Source organism: Pelodiscus sinensis, chromosome 23 (assembly GCF_052426305.1).
Source record: "Pelodiscus sinensis isolate ZL-2025 chromosome 23, ASM5242630v1, whole genome shotgun sequence".
In the NCBI taxonomy this organism is placed as follows: domain Eukaryota; kingdom Metazoa; phylum Chordata; order Testudines; family Trionychidae; genus Pelodiscus; species Pelodiscus sinensis.
Window position 1 is genome coordinate 11227561 of NC_143074.1, and position 19048 is coordinate 11246608.

Genomic DNA, 19048 nt, shown 5'->3' on the forward strand with positions numbered 1-19048 from the left:
GGAGGTTCGCGCGTGGGAAGCGCGCACACGCTGGGAGCGCAAAGCGGGCAGGGGCAGCGCCTGGGGGCCGCGCTGCGGGGCACTCGCGTGGGAGTTTGGACACCCTGGCTCCAGTCCGGCTCCTGGGCGGGTCCAGGCTCGGCAAAGCCCCTGCGGAGCTGGGGGGGACCCCTGCAGACCCCACCTCACTCCCTACCGCTCCCGTCCCAGCCCCAGGGCGGCCAGCCAGGAGGAGAACTTGAGCCCTTTCGGGCTGCAGCCCCCTCCCTTCGCTTGCCGCTTGGCTGCAGCCCTGACCAGGCCAGCCGAGGAGGCAGGACGGGCTGCACAGCTGGGAGCAGAGCAGGGTCGGGGCTCCTGGCCCAGAGGTCGGGGCTAGGAGCGGCTCCTAGCGCGGGGAAAGGAGAGTTCCGGTCCTAGCCCCTGTGCAGGGCAGGACATGGCCAGGAAGGGGCCCTGCTGTCTCCCTTGGACATTAAAGGCAAACTCCCTTTCACTTAAACAGGAGCAACATCTGCACCAAGCCAGTTAATGCTGGCAACCCCTGCAGGTATGACTGGTTCCGGTTTCCTGGGGAAACTGAGGCACTGAGCAGTTTCTGTGACTCAGGCCAGGCCTGCTGCCATCTTACCTAGTCAGCTGGGCAGAGTCAGGAATTGTCACTCAGTGGCTCATGGTACTAGACTCCAATGCCAGGGCAGGGAGAAGGTTGAGACAGCAGGCAGTGGGGTTGCTGTCAGTATGTGCCCCTGGTTGGGAAGATAGGAGAGGAGAATGTTGGGCAGACGGGAGCATCTCCCTCTCCCCCGTGCTGACCATGTGCAGGGCGGGTCAGTACCTGTCATGGAAACATCAGACACTTTGGTACCTCCAGTGAGCACACAAATCCTGGTGTGACCCATAAGAACTCCGGCACTGTGCTGCAGCTGGGCCCTGGCTGCAGATGGAGAGGAAGATGTTCCACAGACAACTCCTGCTGGAGCTCCCCCACTCTCATCCTCATAGACCAGCCTGTCTTCCTGGAATATCTCACTTCTCCAGTGATGGGGAGAGGAGGCCAGGGATACATGGCTGTGACAGGCTGGCTGAGGCTTACTAATAGTCTGTGAATCACATGGCGGGGGGGCAGCTGTAGGGTAATTGTCCTGCTGTCACGCCCCCCTCCTTGTGCTTTAGAATTGTGCTGGACAGTCTGTAATTTAATGCACTGATCTGAGCTCACTGCAGCATTTCGGCTCAAGGATATGAGCTATGGTGGGCAGTGCAGGAAGACACAGTACCCGCTGCCTTCATGCACTTCTGCCACATTCTCTGTTAGGGCCCTCGAGATCTCAGCGAGCTTTAGCACTGGATACTAATCTTGACCTACAGCACCTCCTGCTGTTCCACTCGGGAGCCGCTTGCTGCTGTCCATCCCTGCCCTGCAGTAGCCCCTGCTGCTCTGATCCTGGTCCCTTCGTAAGCACAAGCAGGGTCAGATGGTGGCATAGGTCTGCGGTGAGCACAAACATCCATCCAGGTTTAGGCTGTGACTATCATTCTTGTCACCCGTAATCCGATCAGGAGGAAGGTTGGTGCTTTAAGGAGATGTGCCAAGTGGAATGAAGACTCCAGACAGGTCCTACAGTATGTCCATAGCTGGGTATAGTGATGTTCTCCTTTAGCCTATGCCCAAAGGGCCTGCTTCCCTAGGTCACCCTCAAGCACCCCTATGACAGCTCCATCTCTGCTCCCAGTACACTGAGGCTATAGTCAAGGACTTACTAGTTGTGCTGGGTTCTGGAGCCCACCACTAGCAGAGCGCACAGAAAAGCTGCTGACCGGGAAGGTTCTCAATCCCATGTGGATCATCTCCACGCCTCACTCCTGCACCTGGGCCAAGACTCCATCTGGGGAATAATCCACGTAAAGAAATCTGGACTAGCATTTCCCCTTTGTGTATTATCCTGCCAAGGAATTGACCTTCCAAGCTAAGCTTGTATAAACATATACACATCTCTTCCGCCGGATAATCCTCAGGGGCATGTCCTGTAACAGTAGCCTCCAGAGTCAGTCAAGCCTGTCATCTGTCAGGGGCTTTTAATCTTTGTAAGTCTGACCATTGTTGGAAGAGTTCAGCCTCTCCCCAGCCCACCTGTGTGCCCAGCTTTAGGACAGGTTGGAAGCAAGTGCATTCACCATAACACAGCAAATGCAGCTTCCTGAACTGGAGGAGAGACTGCAGGGAATCCACATTCCCCCTGGAGCAAGTGGTGCTGAAAGAGGAATCAGAGAGTGAAATCCTCGCTGCTGTTGCATGTGGCTGCTACAGTCCATTCCTATGGGAGCAGGAAGGGGGTTGCAAAGTGCTAGACAAAGCCTTTCTGAAATGCCAAGAAGACTGATGCAGGCATGAATATCACTGGGGAGTTCATGTTTTCTTTACAAGAAATCAGCTGCCAGGTGAAGCCATTGACTTGTGTGTTACAGACACATGTAACACCCTGAATGTGAACTGTGACCAGATGGACTAATCAGAGACTGAATTATTCATGATGTAATTGATGAGCAACAGAGAAGGAGATCCCTGGAAGAAATAACTTTACTTTTCTGAGCACAGTGGATATGCATGGGGCTCATGGAAAACTGTGCTTCCCAAAGGAAAGTGTTAGTACACAGTTAGCTAGCCCCCTGCAGAATCTGCATTGAAAACTCCCTGGTACAAATACATAACATTTTCATCAATGGATCAAGTGCAGTATAAGGAGACAGTGATTGTTATTCCCAATGTATAGACCAGAAAACCTAGGCACTCATTAGTAAAGTGACTTGACCATGGTCACCCTGCAGGCCAGTAGCAGAGACTCCGGAGTTCCCGTCCAGTGCTCTGTCTACTGGAGCATGTCACAGCGTGGAAGAGGAACATACACTATTAAGAATACTTTTGGGATGTGAAATGCAGGTAGGGCAAGGAGTGTCTTGTACCTGGATCACTGTCACGTGGGGAAAAGCAAAGAGCTGCAGCAGGAGCAGTTGGAAGTAAACATGCCTCATTTTTTAAACCAACGGCGACACGCTGAGGGGCTGAACCCAACAGGCCCCAGCCTTCCACTGGCTGGTGTCTCTGCAAGCATTGGGGCAGTGCCACTGAGCCTCCCCCCTTCCCTCCCAAGCATTCCAGGCCAGGCAGAAGGAGCTGCTGGGCAGCAGGGACTCATTCCAAAGGGAGCTCTGGAATTTCTCCCAGGCGCTTTGATGGGCTTCAAGAATGTTTGAGTCTCATTCAAGAATCCTCCGGCCATTCAGTCGCTCCGCTCTCTGCATGTTGCAGCCGGTAGTGGGTCTCTGAGGGCCAAGGCGCAGGCACTACATCTGCTTACAGTTAGGAGCGGGGTTATTTATAGTGGTTTCATTCTTCCCAAGCGCTGAGTGGAAGTCGGGTCTCTCTGGCACCGGATGCTGGGATGCGGGTGTTGCAGTTCATTAGCCTGATGGCTTTGCAGAGCACTGGAGGAGCTTGCAAGACCCTTCTAAATTCCGCTTCCCAGCTGCTCTCATGCTCCCAATTTCCTGCCCGGAGTCTCCCTTCCCCCATCCTCTGTTTTTTCTCACAGATTCCCAAGCCCCAGCCTGTCTTTCTCTGACCCGGCACCTCTCGAGGCCAACTTGCAGCTGATTCAGGGAGGAGGCAGATTTTTAGAATCCCTCCCCAACCCATCTTTGCCAGGACATCCTGTAATCACCTGGAAAATGCCAGCTGGGCTGGCAGTGAGAAGGGAAATATCCTCTTCTCCTTGCTCAGGCTGCAGGAGTGTTTTCCATGGCATGCTCCAGCTTCCAAGCCTGTATACTGCAGCTTGGTGTAGGTCACTGTGGCAAGCAGGGTGGATGGCGCGGATCCCCTGCAGCCTGTTAAGATGCTGCTGGGTCAGGAGGGAAACCCATGCTGAATCGCCAGCATGGGCTTTGAAACAGGGGTGTCCCAGGGGTCAATGCAGCATTGGGTTCTACTGAGCATCAACTCGTGTTTTGTACAGTCTGGCTCTGGATTCCATGCACACCCCTGAGAGATGGCACCCACCAACCCAGTAGATCTCCCTCTCGGGAAGCTTTGCTACTGATATTCAGCCTCACATGTAGCATGAATGAAATTTGTAGTAGTCTGGAGCCAGGAGATAAGTGTAAGCATGAGATGGGCACTGCTCAATGGGGCTCTTAATGTGACTCCATGCCGGGCCCTGGCACGCACAGCACAGATACCATGCCTGGCTGCAGAGATTCCTGGCTGACATCCACTGTCTCCTAACAGCTGCAGTACAGGATAGCAGGTACCTGACTCTAGGTATGCACTACAACTGCTGCAAGGCAGCGTGGTCGAGCAGAATGAGCGCAGGACTGAGAGCCAGGGACTCTGGTGGGCTAATATAGACTCACTGTGGCTTTGGGCAAGTCATTTCATGTCTACGACTCATTCCCTCAGCCGTAAAAGTAGGTAGGAGTCCTCACCCGCCTCCCAGGGACATCGGAGGCTCAGGAGTTTGCAGTGAGGTTGGAACAGCATGGAGGAGACCAGCTGGGATGTTTCCCCCATTCTAAGATCAAACCTTTGCTTTTAGCCTGAAGGGCTTAGAGAAAATAACATAGGAAAGAACAAAAGTAAAAGTGGCTCATCCAGGCTGCATCATTTCTACCTCCTAACATAGCCACTGCAGAGGGGCAAAAGGAAGAGTGCAGCATAAACAGAAAGTCCTAACAAGTCGCTACCGTTGCTCCACACACCACGGATGCTTCTATGGTTTGTGGAAAATAGAGCTGGCGCATTTACACCATTACAAGTTTACAAACCAATGTGAAATATTGGGTCTGATGCAGGCACACTGGGAAGTGTGAGGGGGCATTGATTTTAAGGTTTTGCCTTTGTATGGGCTCCTGTGTGTGAAGGCAGGATCTAGCCCACAAAATAGCAAAACTCCAGCTTGTTCTCCTCCCCTTCTTGGCTCCAGAAGCTGGACAGTTTGTCTGCTATGACAGGCTCAGTTTGCCATGGGCCTGTGAGATTGCAGCTCCCATTGGTTGGAAAGCTCCTAGGTACTTGATTGAATTTAAGCTTGTGGGTAGTGACAATGACTTCACTTGGGTTACTCACATGCTTAAAGTTAAGCATGTCCTTTGCCAGATCAGGCTGGCCCCACCATGTCCAGCTCACTGCGGTTTGTAATAGTGTATGGGTAAGAAGCAACTCTCAGCCTGTGGAAAAGCATCCCGGGGGAGGGACTGGACGAAGACGGCTTTGAACTGCTATTGAAATGCCAGGCTCTGGGGTTGCGCTAACTCACGGCAGCCTCCCAAGGGCAACAGCACAGCCCTGAATCCGCAACTTTCCATGCCAGGTGCACACCCCGTCTCTGCTGGCCTCTGCCAGGGGAGACCACATAGGGCCGTGCTGCTCTTGCACCAACAGAATTCTTCCCAGACCTTGCACCTCCTATACAGGCCCTTGTCCACCTTCAAAGCAGTGCAGGGGGCAGAGCTGGCCCTTAGAGCGCAGCCTGAAAAGTCAGCTTTTCCCGTGGGCACTTTCCAGCCTAGCACAGGAGCCCGGGATGGTTCTCTACATCATGTGTGCCCGCATTTGCTTTCTATCTGTGCATCATTTGAGGAGCCTGGTGTTCCAGGGGGGGGATCTGGCCCCATGGATGCCCAGTGTGGGGCTCTATAAATGAGTTTTCCTGATCAGGTTGTTCTGACACTCATAAAGATGTGCTGTCTTTAAACCACTAGCCCCTGTGCTTCTCCTGGTTGCTGGTCCCATCTGCGGGAAGAGCGGGAGCTGACCTCTCCCACTGTTGTGGCACAAAGTGCTCACCATTTTTTTTTTTTTTTTTTTTTTTAAGATTAAAATGGCTGCCCCCGGGCCTGGTTTACAGAGTCTGATGGGGATTCAAAGTGCTGGTGTTTGAGCTCACTCCTTGGCTTGCTGGAGGTAGCAGGAGATCTGGAGCTGCATTTGACAGACTATAATTAAAACAGGTCAACAGCAGTATGCTCCCCGACAGGCAAAGATGCAAAGGCCATTCATGGATCATATCAAGATGCAAGCAAGGGTCATGCATGGATTGTTCCCCTAACTAGTTCTCCTGTCATGCCTGGCCTCTGCCATACAGTTGCCAATATTGACAGTTTAAAACAAACAGCCCTTTTGTTCCCAGAACAACTAACCAGCAAGAGCAAGGCTCCTAGTCAGGTCTACAAGTAGTGGTAACCGTCATCAGGTGAATTTGAACCTGGGACCTGTTGTGGAGCTTAGCATAGGAACCTCTATGCTCTGAGCTAAAAGCCAACTGCCTCTCAGCCCCTGCTATAGAGGTCTTTTGCTCTTATCTGTTGCTGTGGTCTAGGTGTCACTGCATGGGACAGTGAACTGCACAGGGGCTATGTCTACACTGCAGGCTTCTTGTGTGAGAACTTTTTGTGCAAGAGATCTTGCGCAAAAAATTCTTGCACAAGAGTGCATCCACACTGCCATGTGCTGTTGCACAAGAGAGTGTCCAGACTGCCATGGATGCTCCTGAACAAGAAAGCTCTGATGGCCATTCACAGAATGGCCAGAGCACCTGTGCTTTTTCCTATAGGGGTTTCTTCTGTTGTCCATCTTCACACACCTTTTTGCACAAGAGGTCTTGCACAAAAAGGCTTATTCCTTGTAGAAAGAGGAATAACTCTTGCGCAAAAAGCCCTGTCTTCTGACGATCTACTGTACTTTTTCTTGTGCAAAAATACACTTGTAGTGTGGATGCTCCGCAAGTTTTTGCGCAAAAACTCTGCAGTGTAGATGTAGCCTAGGTGTGTGGGTTACAGTAGCATGCCCTTGGGGAACGCATCGCCACCCTCCAATGCAGTTCCTGGCAGCCTGCTTCAAATCTTTCAGACTGAAAGAACCGCTGGAATCCTTAAAACCTGCAGTTTCCCAATGGCTCACTAGCTGGCGCCTGACAGGAAAATTAAGCTGGGAGCAGCCGTGATTCCTATGCTTGGGCTACGCTCCAGAGCCTATGCCAGGGTGTGGAACCTTTTTTGGTTTGGGGGTCCGATGACCCATAGAAAAGTCAGTTGGAGACCACGCACAAGTGGGAAGCAAAAAAAAAGCCATCCAAATCCTCACAGACATGGCCCCCGACTGGGGAGAAAAACACTCCACACATTCCCCTCCCACACCAGAGCCGGGGGGCCCACAGGCTAGTAAATTGTGTGTGCTCTGGCCGCAATGCTAGCGGGAACCCTGAGTCTCGGGAGCCGGATGCAGCCTCCAGGCTTGAGGTTCCCCACTCCTGCCTATGCCTAGGGTTGCCAGGTGTCCAGTATTGGCCTGGACAGTCCGGTATTTGTGGCCTCTGTCCTGTAAAAAAAACCAGAAAATACCAGACACGTGAAATGTCCAGTATTTTCTGTTTTTCTCGGCTGGAAGGCCGCTTAGGACATTCTTTCCCCTGCTGCGTCTGGGGGGAGTGGGGAGCGCGGGGATTTAAAGGCGCAGTGGCTTTGCTTTTTTTTTTTTTTTTTTTTTTGGCTTAACAACTTTGGTCCCCCGCTTTTGTTTTGTTTTCTCAACCAATTTTTTTCTCTCCATGTTCGGTATTTTTTGTGAAAGTATCTGGCAACCCTACCTAGGCAGAAAGCAGCAGAATGAGTTTTTCTGCTGCTTGTATAACCACCCCCACTCCTCCGGACCCTTAGCTTCATTGACAGAAGCAGTCTTTTGTCAGCATTGCTACATCTGTCACAGGTATGCAATATCGTAGCTACGTCAATACAAGTTTTAAGTGTAGGCCAAGCTATAGTGTTATGCAGCATACCTATGGCTTGCAGCTGTGTCACCTTGTGCTTGTGACCCTGTCAGCTCTGACAAGCTAAGGCTAGTTGCAATAACTCAGGACTTAGATGGGAGACCTCTAAAGAGAGCCCTGGGGTGGGGGCATTCTTTGTTACCTACCCAGGGCTCTGCAGGCGGAACTTTTGAGTAAGAAACTAAGCTTAGGCTTTGATTGGTTTTTTTGAAGATAAGCTCCTGCTGCTGGTAGAATTGGGATGGTCACTCCAATACCCTGGCCAAATTCTCTTCAGGTCACTGTATTCCAGGTCTCTCAAATTGCCCCTGCAGCTTCAGTGGCCTACAACCTTCTGCTCCACTTACCCTAAGCTTGCATGCTGTGGCCATGAGCTCTTAAACAGCAGCAGCATTACACCCTCAAGGTGCAAACACTTCAGCAGGGAGTGAGGTGCCTAAACATCTGCTACCAGGGAATGACAGATTCCCAAATGCTGTAGTTAAATAGCTACCAGCTTGGCTGATTTGGGTGTTCTCAGGAGGTTTAAGAGTCAATGGGGTAATTTCCTCCTGTTGGAGGCCCCAGTGCCTTTTTTTAAAATTATCACAGCCTCACACAGGCAGGAGACAGGACAGGAGTGCACCGAGTTACACCCAGGGTTGTTTGAAAGCACAGTTCCAGGGTGATCTCAGATGGAACTTTGCTCTAGGCCAGCTACTTAGAAAAGCCATACTGAGGCCAGGGAGGGAGGGCTCTTGGTATGGTACGTGCTGTATGCTGAGAGGGCAGTAGGGACAGCAGAAAGCCCTAGCCGTCGCAGATCTAGGGACTGTCCAGCTTCACAGGGAATAGAGGGAATAAAATGCGAAGAGCAACAACGCTGTTCCTGCCCATGGCCATGCCCTGACTGAGGAAGGAGGAAGCCCTGACAGGGCTTTCCCAGTTGGGGGAATAACCTGACCCAGGCAGGCACCAGACGGCCTTGCTAATGAGCTCAGAGAACAAAGGTGTTTTCCTGTGACTGGATGGGGCAAGCAAAGAAAGGGTGGTTATCGGGTGTTTCAGCAAGTACTCCCTCCGAAGGGACTCGGTTACAAACAGGCTACTCCTTCCTTCCCCTCCCTCCAGCTAGCACGCAGCCTGGTCCTGTACCCCTGATGTCAAGGGGAGCAGGATCCAGTCCTTGCCACATGCTCATCGAGTGCCTGGGAATACCAGTTTCTGCAGCCTCTCCTGCCAGCAATCCCATGGTGCCTAACAGAAACAGCTGGCTGTAGCAAAGAGAACAGATTGGCTTGTGGGGCTGGCTCCCTGCAGGGCACAGTGTGTGGGGGGAGGGCTATTTCCAGACAGGCCTTCCTAGGATGGGTGGAGGCACTGTCTGGCTCTTGACCCATGAGCCTGAGAGTTATTCTGGGCCTGCCGTCCCACCCCTTTCCGCATTTCCGAGCTCCCTTGTGCTCCATCTGGAAGCAGCCAGGGGCCAACAGGGCAGGAAGGTGCACAGGAAACACTTGTGTGACTCCTTTGTCCCAGTGGCTCTCTCTTCCCAGAGCAGGATGGAAATCCAGGGCTGACTGAGGGGAAATCAGGAATGAGCAGCTGGAGGGGGTGTTAGTGATTGCAAGATCATTTCCCCCTTCCCCCCCCAACACAGGAAGCCTGCACACCTGGTCTGCCTGCTCCTCTCCCCCTCAGTCCCAGCCCTAATGGGCCTGGAAGGATTCCACCCAACAGCGTCAAGGTTCTGGCTCAGCTGCCATGAACTCCAGAGACTCCACCAAATCCAGCAGATATATGGAGCTTGGCCCAGCTCATGCCACCCAAGCCGATTTGAGGAGTGATCCCACAAGAAAGACCTCATTCTTCTCCTGTCCCATTGGGAATGCAAAGCCCCACACCAGGAGCTCGGGGACTGGGCGGGGAGTGGGGGGTGCCAGTGCTCTGGGAACTTCACATGAAAACATCTTTGTTCTCTGAGCTATTTAGCAAGGCCGTCTGGTGCCTGCCCGAGGCAGGTCATTCCCCGAACTGGGAAAAGCCGTGTAACCTTGACTGACCCAGAGCTTCCTCCTCTAGAGCATGGCCTCCGGCAGGAACAACTCTGTCCCTCTTCTGTTTCACAGGGGACGGAGGGAGTAAAAAGTGTATAATTCCTAGATCTGCTGTTCCTGCAGACCCTTAGCATAGAGCACGTACCATATCACATGTCCTCCTTCCCCTGCTTCTGTACGGCTTTTCTAAGTAGCCTGCCCAGAGGGACGTCCAGCTGGAATTATCCTGGAACTGTGCTTTTGGCTCCTCAAAAGTAAAGCTGCTGCTGGGGCATTGTCCAGCAGGTGGCCTGACTGGGATGAGTCAGGGAGAACCCAGAGCGCAGCCCCAGTATGGTCTGTCGCTGGGTGACCAAAGGCTCAGTGATCATGTTTTACGGCTGTCACTCTGATAGTCATTAACTCCTTTTTGTTTCTTCTAGTTCCTCTGAAGGCCCGGAGTCCTGCAGTGAATATGTCAAGGTAAGGAACCTTCCCCTTTCTACTTTGTGTCTTAGTGCTGACCTGGCCATGCGAGTGGTGACTCTTTTCTAATCCCTGCGTCTCCAGCTGCACCCGCATTTCAAATCTAGCTGCAGGGCAGAGCTGAGAGCAGGTTGCACATGCACCTTTAAATGCAGGAGCCCCTGGACTCGAGCATCTTTTCGTTCTGTCAAAATCTGCTGGAGATGCAGGAAATCGGTTGTTTCTTCTGTTCCATGTGCTCCACTGGGTGCATTAGTATCAAAGAGTGAGAGAGAGATGCTGGGGTGTTCCCAGCCTGTGGATGCTGCAGGGCTTGGGAATCCCATTTGCTATTTACCTTGCTCCCTCCTCTTTGCCACTATAGGGCTGAGTTACCCTGGGGGGCTTCCCAATGCTCCCTGGTGGAGGCTAGAGAGAGGATTAGTCGCCTGCAGTAGGATCAAGAGGAGCCCATACCCTCTAGGCCACTCCAGAACCTACCCCACCTCTCAAGGGTCCCTTATCCTACTTTCCTAATGCAGGAGACAGGTCCATCCCTGGGGCGGCCTGTGTTGGCTGTCGAGCCATTCCCAGGGTGGGTGGGATCAAGAGGAGCCCAAGCTATTGCATGTGAATCCAAAGCTGCCTGTTACCCCCGTCCCCAACCCACATTCAGTCCAGTGCAGATCCCTTCTCCAGTGATGGAGTATGGCTCGGCTGTCCGGAATACGCTTGCCACCTGCGTAGATGTATCCATGCTCACTCAGGTTCCAACAGACGTGGCAGAATTTAACCGGGACTAGCTGCCCAAGTACCTAAGGTCCCAGGCTGGCTTGTACAGGCCATGCTGAAGCCCAGTCTGCTCCAGCTTCATCACTGTTGGTATTCATTCATCTTAGCTAGATTAAAGCTAGCTCAGGTATGTCTGCAGGCACCCTCTGATTACATACCCACCAATCCACCCCAGGCCTGGATCAAGCATGTAGACCCAGGGCTTTGGTTCACCCTGTCTCTGCTGCAAGGGGCTGTGTCAAGTCCTTGACCACTGGGCACACCACTGGGAGACAGTGGAGGGTAAGGATGTGAAGGACTAGTCACTCCCCACCCCCGCCCCCCCTGCCTCTATCAGAAAGAGGCAGGAGGGGGGAAGAGGAGGGGCTTGGATCCTGGGACCAAACCCCAGGCTCCACGTGGCACTGCCACTTTGAAATGTTGCGGGGAGCCCGGGGCCAGCTGGGGTGTCCCCAGGCTACATGCAGCGTTTCAAAGCAGCAGTGCCACATGAAGCCTCGGTTCAGCTGAGGACTCCCCCACTGACCCCGGGCTCCATGCAGCGCTGTTGCTTTGAAGTGTCACGGGGATCCCAGCATCAGGCTGCACGCTGAGTTTCAAAGCAGCACCATATGGAGCCAGGGGTCAACAGGGGAGTCCCCAAGCTGATCCTGGGCTCCTCGCAGTGCTTTCACCTTGAAGTGTAGCAACAGCCCGAGGAGCCTTATCAGTCAATTGAACAGTCAATGCAAAATGCATCAACTACAGGCGGCCCCCAACTTGTGACGTGATCGGTTCCTGGGAAAGCGTCGCAAGTGGGGGCGTCGTAACTTGAACCCGCATTTACGATAGGCGCCGTGCCCCATTGTAAATACGGGCCAAGGACATAAGTCGGGGGTTTTGGCCCCTTCCGTACTTATAAAAATGGTTGTAAGTGTGGGGGGGTTGCAACTCGGGCCACCGTAATGCAGGGGTTTCCTATATTAGATTAGTCGATATTTAACATCCCTAGTGGAGGGCATCCCCATTCTTCTCAAACAGCCTACAATGTGGGAGGCTGGAGCTGCCTTCATGGTGCTCTGGGCACTGGAGAGGGGGTTCCACTCTTTGGGGTACACAGCCAGTGTGGGCCATGGCAGGTGCCCCCTCCCTCTGCCTTCATGAGGGAAAAGCTGCATTTCAACCATTCTGAAGCGCTCACATGAAAGTTGGTGCAAATCTCTCCAAATCCTGCGCAAAGACCCTGCTTATCCACCAGCAAACTATTAACATTCCTGAGAGCTCTTCGCAGAGCCAGAAATTCTCTAGGGGATGGCGGGCTTTAGGGGAGAGCGTGACTCTTTCAGCTGCCTTCCTGTGGAGTTACTAGAAGGAGGCCGGGGGCGGGGGGGGAGGAGGGCCCTGGCTCGGGGGACAGGGATGCACGTTTTCCATGGGATACAGGGTCTTTGCTTTCTGCACCAGCAGTTCAAATCCTACCCAGATCAGTAGTGAGTGGAAGTTGCCCCCAACCACTGTCCATTCAGTGACCTGCAAGCCAGTGATTCAGGCTGGTTCCCATCACAATAGCCACAAGCCAACGTTTCCAAACTGGCTAGTGATTGTGTGTGTCCAGCTGGAGCCACCTTTGCAGAGCCCAGCTCTCAGGAAGGGCTGAGCACCCCCTGCCTCAAGAATCAGGTTCCTTGAGGAGTGACCAGTTGGGTACCAAAGTCAAGAGCCACTCTTGAAAGTCTGGACAGTGGCACTAGGTGACACGCTCATGAGGCCAAGTCAATAGAGTCTGAGCTAGATGCCTGCTCCTAGGGATGGTCCCCCCAGGTCAGGGCTGACGCAGCAAGGGGGAAGGTAACATTGCCATTGTACATCACCAAGGGGAAGATACCAGGTGATAGGCCCCTCCATCCAGAACCTTTCACCCGCACGGCCTATCTTTAAGGCAGTTCTTGACTTTCTCCACAGCGAGACCAGCTCCCATTAGCAATGTGGGAACGGCAGGGCAGGGCAGCTGCATACCATTAGGGAAGTGGAGAACTAAAAGCCCCCCCATTAGAAATCCACACAGTGATAAGCAGGAAGCTCTTAGCTCTAGAATTGGCTCCTCGTGTGAGTGTCCATGTTTGCACAGCATCAGGCACCAATGAGATTCCCCCATTTCCACAGGGACTGTTGTGAACATGCCCGGGGGAGGGGGAGCAGGCTGGGGAGGCAGTGACAGAATTCACTTCAGCTGACGTTGATTACAGGCGGCCCCCGATTTGCGACACGATCAGTTCCCGGGGAAGTGTCACAAGTTGGGGGTGTCATAACTCAAACCCGTATTTATGATAGGCGCCATGCACCGTCGTAAATGGGGGCCGAGGACGTAAGTCAGGGGTTTTCAGCCCCTTCTGCATTTACAAAAATGGTCGGGGGGGGGGGGGGGAGAGTCGCAACTCGGTCTGTTTTAATGAGGGGGTTTCCTGTATTATTGTTCTTGTTCTATTTGTACCTGTGTCCAGACACTCAGTGATGGGAGCATTTTCTAAATTTTGAGCTAAACCAAACTACAGAGTGACAGGTATAAACCATGGGGAGCCTTCAGCTTAGTGAAGCAACAGAGCCCTCAGCGGTCAGGTTTCCTAGCCTACTTGATCTTGTTCACTGCGTGGGTCAGTTGGTTTTGTTCTGGTGTTGAATTGGGCTGGTTTGTGTTTTGTCTGACGCTGGGCCTCCTGTGATTTGCTTTGAATGGTTAGTGTGCTAGCTCAGAGCCAGCATGGCGTCACCCCCAGCTCCACCCCAGCGGTTCCCAACAGACATGAGCTAGGAGAGGCAGATACATGCAGAAAGAGCCATTGTGGCAATTTACACACAGAGACTGGTAACTTGTTGCTGTGCACCTTACAGCCTCACCAGAGTATATTCAGCCGGGTCAGAGGGCCAAGGTTGAGGCCTACACCCTCATTTACACCCTCGTTGGAGGTCTTACATGGGGCTAAACTGCAATGCAAAGGCTTCATGATGGTTCTCATCTAGGGGTGAATTCCCTCACACCCATCACCTATGTTGGGGGGGGGGGGAGGGGGACAGTCCAAGAATTTGGAGAGTGGCCGAGGGCTGCACTCTTCCACAATATTAATGGAGGCAGTGCAGGGTCTGGGATGGAGGTTGGTACAGAAGGGAACTTGGGGTAGGGAGGGAGTTTGAGTGAAGGAGGCAGTTGTGACCTGGGGCAGAGGGGGTTGGATTGTGACCTAGTGCAGGGAATTGGGATACAGGATATGGGATATGTATGTAGTGAAAATTGCTCCAGTTCAGAGTTGAATGTTTATTAAAAAGGTAACTGTATATACCGCAGGGATTTGGGTTGTGAGCTAGGGCAGGAGGGGACTAATCTGGAGCAGGGGATTGTGGTGCCGATCTGGGAGGGCATATAGGTACAGGAGGGGGGCACAGGCTCTGGTTATGTGCAGAAGGGGGCAGCAGTGGGGGGCAGAGGGTTGGGAAGGGAAGGACTGGGGTGCCAGATGAAGGCTCTGCCAGGAGACTTACCAGCCAGCAGCAGTTCCTGAATCAGCCTCCCTGCCTGCCCTCCCCCACACAGGCTGCAGCCAAGTGCTCTAGAGCCCCTTGTGCTTCATGGCTGCCTGTTATTGAAACAGGCAGCTCCCATTGGAAACTGGCCAAGGGGATTGTGCTGGGGGAAGAAGCAGCTCCTAAAGCTTCCCCCTCCCCTCCAGATTCACAGTTTTTAAAGAAAACTTCCCCACAGCCACGTGCGGGTGGGACGAGGCACGTGGAGAGCCTGCCTGGGGCTCCCCGCAGCATCTGCAGACCAGATACAGTCGCTTGGCAGACTGCATTTTGCCCAGGCCTGACCTATCTGCACTTATCCAAAGAAACCCCCATCGTAGAGTGGCAGAGACATATATGGTGCTTTACAGCAAATGAGACAAGGAACTTGCCCACGGGTCCTTCTCCTCTAGACAAAGTTCAGTCACATGCCCAGGCAGCCTGATCCTCAGCCAGCCCTCGGTTCCATAGTGAGACTTCTACTGCCTACAGGTGGGAATGGTTGGCCACTGCTGCTAGTCCCTTCTGCCTGCCTTTATCTGACACTCTGCCCCCTCCTGGAGTCAGCACCCCCTGAAGCCAGCAAGGGCTTGGCCCCTTTCAGGCACTGGTGCTGCACATCAGAGAATAATGCATGCTCCTGGCTGGAGCGTTATCAGCTGGGATAAGTGCTGTTGGATCAGGCTGCTCTCTTTCTGGAATCAATTCCAGGAGCCAGCAGAAGGCAAAGCCCTTCTACAGAGATTTTCACTTGCTAGCTGTTAAGGGGTTAAAGGCATTTCCAGTCCAAATGACTGTAATAACCCTAACAGCACATAAGAATGGCTAGACTGGATCAGACCAGTGTCCATTTAGCCCAGTATCGTGTCTTCTGACAGTGGCCAGTGCCAGGTACCCCAGAGGCAATGAACAAAGCAGGAAATCAAGTGACTCATTCCCTGTTGTCCACTCCCTGCTTCTGACAAAGATGCCAGAGACACCATTCCTGCCCATCCATCTCTGGACCGGTTCTCCATGAATGTATCTAGTTTTTTCAATCCTGTTATAGTTTACGCCTTCACAACATCCTCTGGCAAAGAGTTCCACAGGTTTACACAGCTGTGTCTTTTCCAGTGCAGGCTCCACTAACAGGGTGTGTCTAGACTACAGAGTTTTTTTTAAAAAAGTGGCCTTTTTTGAAAAAACTGCGTCTAGACTGCCACCGCGTTCCGTCAACAATAAATCGAAAATTGTGGCGGTTTTGTCGACGGTGGTAAACCTCATTCTACGAGGAATAATGCCTCTTTTCGAAACTCATCTTTCGAAAAAAGGCATTATTGCATGAAAACGGGGCTTTTTCGCAAGAGCATCTAGACTTTTGAAAAAGCGAGCCACTTTTTCGAAAAATCTTGTCTAGACGCTCCTTTTTTGAAAGAGGCTTGAAGTCTAGACAGTCACAGACTCACTGAACATTTTTGCTTGCTCTCCTACTTCCCTGTCATTGCCCTTCACCCCACAACTAGATTGGACACTCTCAGTTCCAGCTTCTCCCTGCAGGCATCATTGCAAGCAATGGTGCGCTAGTACAGCATGTCAGAGAGCACCCAGCTGATCTAGATCCCCAGCAGGAGTCCCTGTAGGGAATGGTGCAGCAGTAGCCCCTTTCCCCTCCTCATAAAAGTATGAGTGGGATCAGGATAGCACCCCTGGTATGTTGGGAATCTGCACTGGTATGACCCCCAATTCTCACCCATGGACTCAGCTTTCTGAACTTCTGGCTGTAGTACAAGTGATAAGTGAGTAGAATGAACCAGCCCAGCTGTTGTGCAGCGATTATGTGAAGAAAGACAGACACATATGAAAGAGCACGCAGGGGCCCTGTGCGTGATGGTGCAGGCACAGGCCAGTGCTAGCATGGCCTGGAGTTTCAAAGATTGGACAAGCTTGACACTCCCTGATTACACCATGACCTGGCTGGGGTTGATATTTCATCAGCTCGGAATCCTGAATGTGCTTGTTGCCACAGCCCAGTCCGTTCCCCAACACCATGGAGAGCATCTGGACTGGGAAATGAAGGTCCCTCTGCAGCCAAACAAAGCAAGGATGAAGCACTTGAGAACCCAGGTCTGCTTGCCGGCTATTTAAAGTTCCAGCTGCTGAAGTGAAAGAGCAGCCAGGGTGAGCAACGTCCCTTGGGGAGCCCTGGGCTTCTAGAAGTGATGGTGCCACGTCCCCGAGGGAGCAGAGTGCTGTATATGCTCGCCCTGTTCGCCCTCATTCACAGTTTCATTTTGACGTGGGAGCAGCTGCTGCCACTGGCTGATATGTGCCTGTGTGAGGCAGCAGCGCAAAGATGACAGTTGAGTAGCAAACTATTCACCACCTGAGCAAGTGTAAACTCCTGACAGCAGGGAACAGCGGGTAGCTGACATGCAAAGTGCTAGCGCCCTGGTCTGGTAGCAACAGCCATGCCCTTTGCATGGGGTGAACGACTACAGATGGTACGGGGCTCTCTGCCCCTGCGATGACTAGAAGTGCAAGGCCAGGCACAGAGGCTCATCTAGACTGGGGACAGAGCGGTTTGAAAACTCATGACAGAGCTCTTGAGAATTCACACACTTTACACAGGCCTTAGGCTAAAGGTTGCCAAGCTGCCTAGGGGGTGGACACCCTCTGCACATTCATTTCAATGGGAATTAGGTGGCGTTCACCATCTAAATCTTCTCACCCCAGACACACAGTGCTGTGTAGAAATGCCTTCCCCTCCAGTGAGCTGCAGCCTGCCCAACCAATACAAAAGAGACTAACCTGCATCTCCACTAGCGGGAGAGGTCATGGTTAGGGCAGGGTGGTCACCTTGACTTTTCCTACTCTGGAAAACAATCCCTCTTTGCTCCTCAAGTCTCTTCCAATCATGTTAGCTCACAGCATGAGTCAGGTCCATGCAGTGCTGCAGCCACCCAGCTGTGCCACTGCAGCGTGTCTGGCAAAGATGCTCTGTGTTTGCTAGGGATGCGAAAGTTTAACGGGTAAGCATCATCCTTAATGGGTGATGCTTACCTGGTCCAGTTAAACTGTTAACTGATGGGAGCTTGAGCAGGTGGGGTGGCCACTCCAGTCCTAGTGTCAACAGGAGAGATCTCTCCTGTCAGGTTTTTGGTTTTTTTTAACAAACACGAACACCTCCCCAAACAGCATAAGGGAGAAGATCGCTTGCTGCCATAGTGCTGCCCACCTCAGCACTTGTGTAGGTACAATTCAGGTCGTTCGGGGGGAGGGTGAAATACATTTTGCTGACACAAGCTGCAGTGTAGGCACAGCCTTAGAGTAACATCTGAACACCCTCCCTGGCGGTGAACATGTTACAAGCTGTCTTAGCAGGTTACCCCACCCCACAAGCTAAGAGCCAGCCAGCTTCACTTGTGACACTGCCTGTTTAACACACAGAGACTTGTCACCATGCGCTGGAATACACGTCCTTTGCCCTTCAGTCTTTGGCGGCAGTTTTAGTTGAGGTACAACTGCAGGTTGTTCAGCCACACTACAACTGTGAGGACACCCCTTTTGCCACCTGTAGCTAGGGCATCAGTGCTAACGCTGAGTTAGAGATGAATGAGGTATCAATAGCTGGGAGCAGCTATTGCTCAAGTCTGCAGAGAGCCTTAAGACTGACATTGACTGCATCAGGCTGGGTCACATCCTGAAGGTTTTCTTTGCAATCGGCAGAGCTGGAATCATAGGCTGGGAAAGAGGAGATTCAAAAGCAAAGCAAAGCTGCTAGCTCACCAAGCCACTATGAACTGGCCCAGTTTGAGCCCTCACGACCCCCATTTCATGCTGAGGACGAGACAGGCACCCCAAAGACCCAGGAGAAAGGCCAGGATTGCAGAACACAATCCAGATTTCCCTCTGTATGCAATCTGCATGAGCAATACCAGGCTCTCGAGAGAGCTGCATTGTAGCACAGATCAGGTCCAGCAGGCAGATAAGAGATGGATACATAGGCTATGTCTAGCTATCAGCATAGGAGCTGAATCCCCTACCAACCAGATCTGCTTCCCCCGAGAGGAGCGGAGTCCTGCCACAGCTCCAGCTCTGTCTAAGGAAAGCAACAGAATCCTTCAAGGGGGAACAGGCTTTTCAGGGAGACTAATCACAATCAGTTTCTTTCAGTTCAGCATCTCTAAATCACCATCTGTTCCATCCCTCGATCTCATTCAGGATGAAAGGGGAGCCTGTGCTTTCCCCTTCCAGCAGTGAAGGGCTGGAGATGCTTATGGGAATGTGTGTGCGCCGGCTGTCTCTATTATCAAACAAAGGCGAGGAGGGAATTCAATTCCAGGTTCATGTGTCAGATTTCAATACAGACACGCTGCACTCCATCAATGGCATTTTCACAAGCACATGGCATTGTGCGCTATACTCCAGTCTGCTGAGACC

General features: G+C 52.4%; 1 protein-coding gene across 2 annotated transcripts in view; it reads left to right on the forward strand.

Moving 5' to 3' along the window:
• Window positions 1–19048, forward strand: part of SH2D3C (SH2 domain containing 3C) — a 64348-nt gene that overhangs the window by 9653 nt on the left and 35647 nt on the right. For both annotated transcript variants that reach the window (XM_075905962.2, XM_014571492.4), the window contains one exon: window positions 10282–10321. In XM_075905962.2, coding sequence (XP_075762077.2) covers window positions 10282–10321 — 40 coding nt within the window. The remainder of the gene's footprint in view (window positions 1–10281; window positions 10322–19048) is intronic.